Here is a 2,961-nt window from a genome sequence, read left to right as displayed (position 1 = left end):
CCTCCACCGCCCGGGTGCAAGCGATTCTCCTGCCTCAGTCTCCTGAGTAGCTGGGATTACAGGCGCCCACCACCACGTCTGGCTAATTTTTGTATTTTGTTTGTTTTGTGTTTTTTTGAGACAGGGTCTTGCTCTGTTGCCCAGGCTGGAGTGCAGTGGCATGATCTCAGCTCACTGCAACCTCCACTTCCTGGGTTCAAGTGAGTCTTGAACTTGCCTCAGCCTCCCAAGTAGCTGGGATTACAGGCGTCCACCACCCCGCCTGGCTAATTTTTGTGCTTTTAGTAGAGATGGAGTTTCACCATGTTGGCCAGGCTGGTCTTAAACTCCTGACCTCAGGGTGATCCGCCCAGCTTGGTTTCCCAAAGTGCTGGGATTACAGGCATGAGCCACCGTGCCCAGCCAGTAAGTTAATTTTTAGTATTAGTATATCCTATGCGTATTTGGGATGTATTTCAATTAAAAATATTATTTATTTTTATGAATAAGTACTCTTTATTGTTTGGTAAATACTTTAATGAAGACAGTTATATTGACATGATTTAAAATAAATTTGAGCCAGGGTCTCACTCCCATCACCCAGGCTGGAGTGCAGTAGCGCGATCACAGCTCACTGCGGCCTCCACCTCCTGTGCTCAAGTGATCCTTCCACCTCAGCCTCCTCGGTAGCTGGAACTACAGGTGGATGCCAAGTCCAGCAAAGTTTTTTTCTTTCTTTCCTTTCTTTTCTTTTTCTTTTTTTTTTTTTGAGACAGAGTTTTGCTCTTGTTGCCCAGGCTGGAGTGCAGTGGCGCGATCTCGGCTCACTGCAAGCTCCGCCTCCCGGGTTCCTGCCATTCTCCTGCCTTAGCCTCCTGAGTAGCTGGGACCACAGGTGCCCGCCACCATGCCCAGCTAATTTTTTTGTATTTGTAGTAGAGACAGGGTTTCACAGTGTTAGCCAGGATGGTCTGGATCTCCGGACTTTGTGATCCGCCCATCTTGGCCTCCCAGTGGGATGACAGGCGTGAGCCACCGCGCCCGGCCCACACCTGCCTAATTTTATAGTTTTAGTAGAGATGGTTTTCTCCATGATATTCAGGCTGGTCTCAAACTCCCGACCTCAGGTGATCCGCCTGCTTCGGCTTCTCAAAGTGCTGAGATTCCAGGTATGAGGGACCAAGCCCAGCCTGATGTAATTTTTTTTTTTTGAGACAGAATCATGCTCTGTTGCCTGGGCTGGAGTGCAGTGGCGCGATCTCAGCTCACTGCAACCTCCGCCTACTGGGTTCACGCCATTCTCCTGCCTCAGCCTCCCAAGTAGCTGGGACTACAGGCGCCCACCACCACACCCAGATAATTTTTTGTATTTTTAGTAGAGACGGCGTTTCACTGTATTAGCTAGGATGGTCTTGATCTCCTGACCTCGTCGTGATCCGCCTGCCTCAGCCTCCCAAAGTGCTGGGATTACAGGCGTAAGCCACCGTGCCTGGCTGCCTAAATTTTTTTTTTTTTTTGAGCTGGAGTTTCGCTCTTGTTGCCCAGGCTGGAGTGCAGTGGCGCAATCTCAGCTCACCACAACCTCCGCCTCCTGGGTCCAAACGATTCTCCTGCCTCAGCCTCCCGAGTAGCTGGGATTACAGGTGTGCGCCACCACACCTGGCTAATTTTATATTTTTAGTAGGGACCGGGTTTCTCCATGTTGGTCAGGCTGGCCTTGAACTCCCGACCTCAGGTGATCCGCCCGCCTCAGCCTTCCAAAGTGCTGGGGATTACAGGTGTGAGTCACCGCGCCTGGCCTGAAGTAATTTTTAATGTAATAAATCCGCATTTTAGTATATCTCACGCAGTATGTGGGACGTATTTATACTGCAAATAGCAGCCCTGGGGGAAGCCTTGGGAGCCTCCGTTCACGGGAGGACAGTGCCCAGCCCAGATCCCCGGCGCCCGCCCCGAGTGCAGCTGCCTGCGTGCGGGTAGGGGGGTGGGGCTGACCTGTAGTCCTCACGGGTGGCGATGAGGCTGGACACGTTGCGGAGGATGCCGCCGCCGCTCTCGATGATGGCCAGCGAGTTGCTCTGGCACTTGTAGGTCAGGGTGCTCACCAGGAAGCCCAGGGCGCCGTCCACCTGGCAGATGGCCGCTTTGTTCTCCGTGCTGTGTGCAGACAGATTCCACAGGGCACTCAGCACACTCTTCAGGGTGGACTCCTGGATGAGGGGCGGGAGAGGGGCGGGTCAGGGCCTGAGTAGGCTGGGAAGAAAGGCTCCCACACTCACGTTCAGTGAGGTGGTTTTTTTTTTGAGATGCAGTGTTGCTCTGTGGCACAGGCTGGAGTGCAGTGGCACAACCTCCGCCTCCCACGTTCAAGCGATTCTCCTGCCTCAGCCTCCTGAATAGCTGGGATTAACAGGCACGTGCCACAACGCCCGGCTATTTTTTTTTTTTTTTTTAGTAGAGATGGGGTTTCACCATGTTGGTCAGGCGAGTCTCGAACTCCTGACCTCAGGTGATCCGACCGCCTCGGCCTCCCAAAGTGCTGAGATTACAAGCGTAAGCCACCGCACCTGTCCCCAGGCTGAATATCAATGGCACATAACTTTCTGGTTCCCCCATTCCACGCTATTTGGGTGGGGCTTAGCTCACCTCAGCCTCAAGCCTGGCCAGTCAGACTATTCCATCTCCTTGGCCACAATGATTGGTTCAGGGGCAGGCACATTACCCAAACTGGACCTTTCTCCAGGAGCCATGAGGAAAGATCACTTTCTCTGAGGTGCAAGCTGTGTGGATGATGTAAGTGCTAGCTGCTTGAAGTCATTGTGGAGAAGCTGTCTGTAGAAGAGGCCAACTGCAGAGAGAAGCAGAGCTGAGAGATGTCACTTCGGACCATGTCAATTCAAGGACATTGAGCTCCTGGTTTGAGTTGTAGAAGCTGCAGGTTTCTCTTTAATACTCCCTCCCTCCCTCTGCAGTATGTTTTTT

General features: G+C 52.5%; 1 protein-coding gene across 1 annotated transcript in view; it reads right to left on the bottom strand.

The window, feature by feature from the left end:
- The window catches only part of APC2 (adenomatosis polyposis coli 2), a 26,360-nt gene that overhangs the window by 11,752 nt on the left and 11,647 nt on the right, over positions 1 to 2,961 (bottom strand). The window contains exon 14 of the mRNA XM_011997467.1: positions 1,975 to 2,189. Within this exon, the coding sequence (XP_011852857.1) occupies positions 1,975 to 2,189 (215 nt within the window). The remainder of the gene's footprint in view (positions 1 to 1,974; positions 2,190 to 2,961) is intronic.

Source organism: Mandrillus leucophaeus, unplaced genomic scaffold (genome assembly GCF_000951045.1).
Source record: "Mandrillus leucophaeus isolate KB7577 unplaced genomic scaffold, Mleu.le_1.0 Scaffold54, whole genome shotgun sequence".
Taxonomy (NCBI): Eukaryota; Metazoa; Chordata; class Mammalia; order Primates; family Cercopithecidae; genus Mandrillus; species Mandrillus leucophaeus.
This window is presented reverse-complemented; position numbering and strand designations above follow the sequence as displayed.